Source organism: Falco cherrug, chromosome 4 (genome assembly GCF_023634085.1).
Source record: "Falco cherrug isolate bFalChe1 chromosome 4, bFalChe1.pri, whole genome shotgun sequence".
NCBI lineage: Eukaryota > Metazoa > Chordata > Aves > Falconiformes > Falconidae > Falco > Falco cherrug.
In genome coordinates, this window is record NC_073700.1 from 112,945,982 (window position 1) to 112,948,382 (window position 2,401).

Sequence of the window (2,401 nt, forward strand, 5' to 3'; positions counted from 1 at the left end):
ACAAAGTAATTAAAATTGCAAAATGGGAAATGGAAGGAGTAAGCCCTGTGAAAAATCGCCTTTGGGTTGTATATTAAAACATTGGAGTGATATTGTAGGACAGGGTGGTACCGAAAATAGAAGGAAATTGGTTAAATATTGTAATCAGTGGTGGCCTTTGTATAAATTGGAGAGCGATGCGAAATGGCCTCAGGAGGGAGGAACGTTAGATTATAACACTCTCCTGCAATTAATGTTGTTTCTGAGGAGAGAGGGAAAATGGGATGAAGTATCATATGCAGACATGTTCTTTGTCCTCCGGGACAAACTTGAGTGGCAAAAGGACTGCGGCTTAGTACCCCCTCGGGATCCTATGGTACTAGCACTAGAAAGAGAGGACAGGACGGAGCGTAAAGGAAAGTTAAAAAGATGTTGCTCAGCATGTAGTATTGGACAAAGGTGTATCAAATTAAACGGAGAACAAGAGCCCGAATTAAATGATTTATTTAATCCACCTTATAGAGTGGAGAGACAAGGTTCGGCCGGGGCTCCCAGTCCACCCCCAGGCGAACAAGAGGAAGAAATTCCACAAGTTATTTATAAAGAAAACCAAACACCCGGTGCCACACAAGGAAACACAAAAACTGCCATTACGGCTCCAAATAGTCCGGTGTCTTCACGCACCAGACAGAAGTCTATTTTACAGGCACCCCTCCGAGAAGCTGTAAATCCGGACGGAGGAACAATGAAAATAAAAGTTCCGTTCACGGGCGCTGATCTGAGAGAATGGAAAGAGGCTGCCCGTGAATACCGTAATGATCCGATAAAGACGGCACAGAATTTTAAATTTCTAATAAAACAGCACAATCCTGACTGGAGTGATATACAATTATTATTAGATTGTTTGACTGAAACTGAAAAACAATTAGTCATAAAAACAGCGGGGGATCTCGCAAAGGAACATTATAATATAAAGGGAGATAATTATAGAGAATGGTTTCCTTTGTTGGACCCGGAATGGGACCCAAACCGAGCCGCTGAAATGGGAAGATTACAAGCATACCAGGAATGGATATTCAGAGGAATGGAGAAAGCAATTCCTAGAACAATAAATTGGGCAGCGTTATATGAGGTCAGACAGGGTCCTTCTGAAACACCTTCAGAATTCTTAGACAGAATAAGAGATGCAATGCGCCGGCACACGTCTCTGGACCCAAATTCGGAGGTAGGCGCACAGCAACTAATATCCCTCTTTTTAGGACAATCACAGGGGGATATTAGGCGCAAGTTGCAAAAATTGAGACCTCCTGAAAATAGAGACTTGGAAAAATTAGTAGAGGAAGCATGGAGAATATTTAGTAATCGAGAAGAAGGTTACAAGCAGGACCAAAAGAAAATATTAGCAGTAGTAAGAGAAAATGAGAATCAAAAATCTAAAGTTAAATCAAGGCGTGGGCTGACACCCCTGGGTAGGAATCAGTGTGCAATATGCAAAAGGACAGGACACTGGAAAAACGAATGCCCTGAACGCAGACATCAAGAAAACACTAAATGGCGCAATAATCAAGGGAAAACAATAGCTCACATGGAAGAAGAAAATTGACTAGCCGACCCATTAATAAAATTAAAATTAGGAGAAGAACAGGAGGAGGTGGAATTTTTAATAGACACAGGAGCCACCTATTCGGTTTTGAACCAGGCTTTAATGCCTTTGGGAAATGATTATGTTTCAGTAAAAGGTGCAACTGGCCAAACTGAAAAGGCTTATTTTTGTAAACCTTTAAAATATAAGTTGGGAAAACAGATGGGGATCCATAAATTCCTATTTATGCCAAATTCCCCAAAGGCCCTTCTTGGTAGAGACTTATTAGAACAATTGGAGGCAACAATCAAATTTAAAAAAGGGGAAGTTACTCTGGAGGTAAATAATCATCAATACATACAGGTTATGAGCCTATCTCTGGCCAATACTCCTATAAAAAGGGAAATTGATACCAGGATTATTGATCAGGTATATCCCGGAGTATGGGCAATTGACATACCGGGACGTGCCAAGAATGCATCACCTGTAATAGTAAAATTGAAGGACGGACAGAGTGCGGTAAGAATTAAACAATACCCACTGAAAAGGGAAGATAGGGAAGGAATTCGTCCAAACATAGAGCGATTCATAGAACTAAAACTACTAAAAGAATGTGAGTCAGAATTTAACACACCTATCCTCCCAGTTAAAAAACCTGATGGGTCTTATAGGATAGTTCAAGATTTAAGGGCCATTAACAAAATAACAGAGGATCTGTATCCTGTAGTAGCTAACCCCTATACCTTACTTACCACCCTGACACCTGACCTAGCTTGGTTCACAGTTTTAGACTTAAAAGATGCCTTCTTTTGCCTCCCTCTCCATGAAGCCAGCCAAAGA

General features: G+C 40.9%; 1 protein-coding gene across 1 annotated transcript; it reads left to right on the top strand.

Annotated features, from left to right (window-relative positions):
* The first annotated feature begins 325 nt into the window (after positions 1–325).
* Positions 326–1,592, top strand: LOC129736020 (uncharacterized). Its single transcript, XM_055709669.1, has one exon. The coding sequence runs from the start codon at positions 353–355 to the stop codon at positions 1,580–1,582; it is 1,230 nt and encodes a 409-aa protein (XP_055565644.1). The 5' UTR covers positions 326–352; the 3' UTR covers positions 1,583–1,592.
* The last annotated feature ends 809 nt before the right edge of the window (positions 1,593–2,401 follow it).

Excerpts from the sequence above, each read along its gene's own strand:
- LOC129736020 (XM_055709669.1), top strand. The coding sequence starts at position 353 with ATGGTACTAGCACTAGAAAGAGAGGACAGGACGGAGCGTAAAGGAAAG.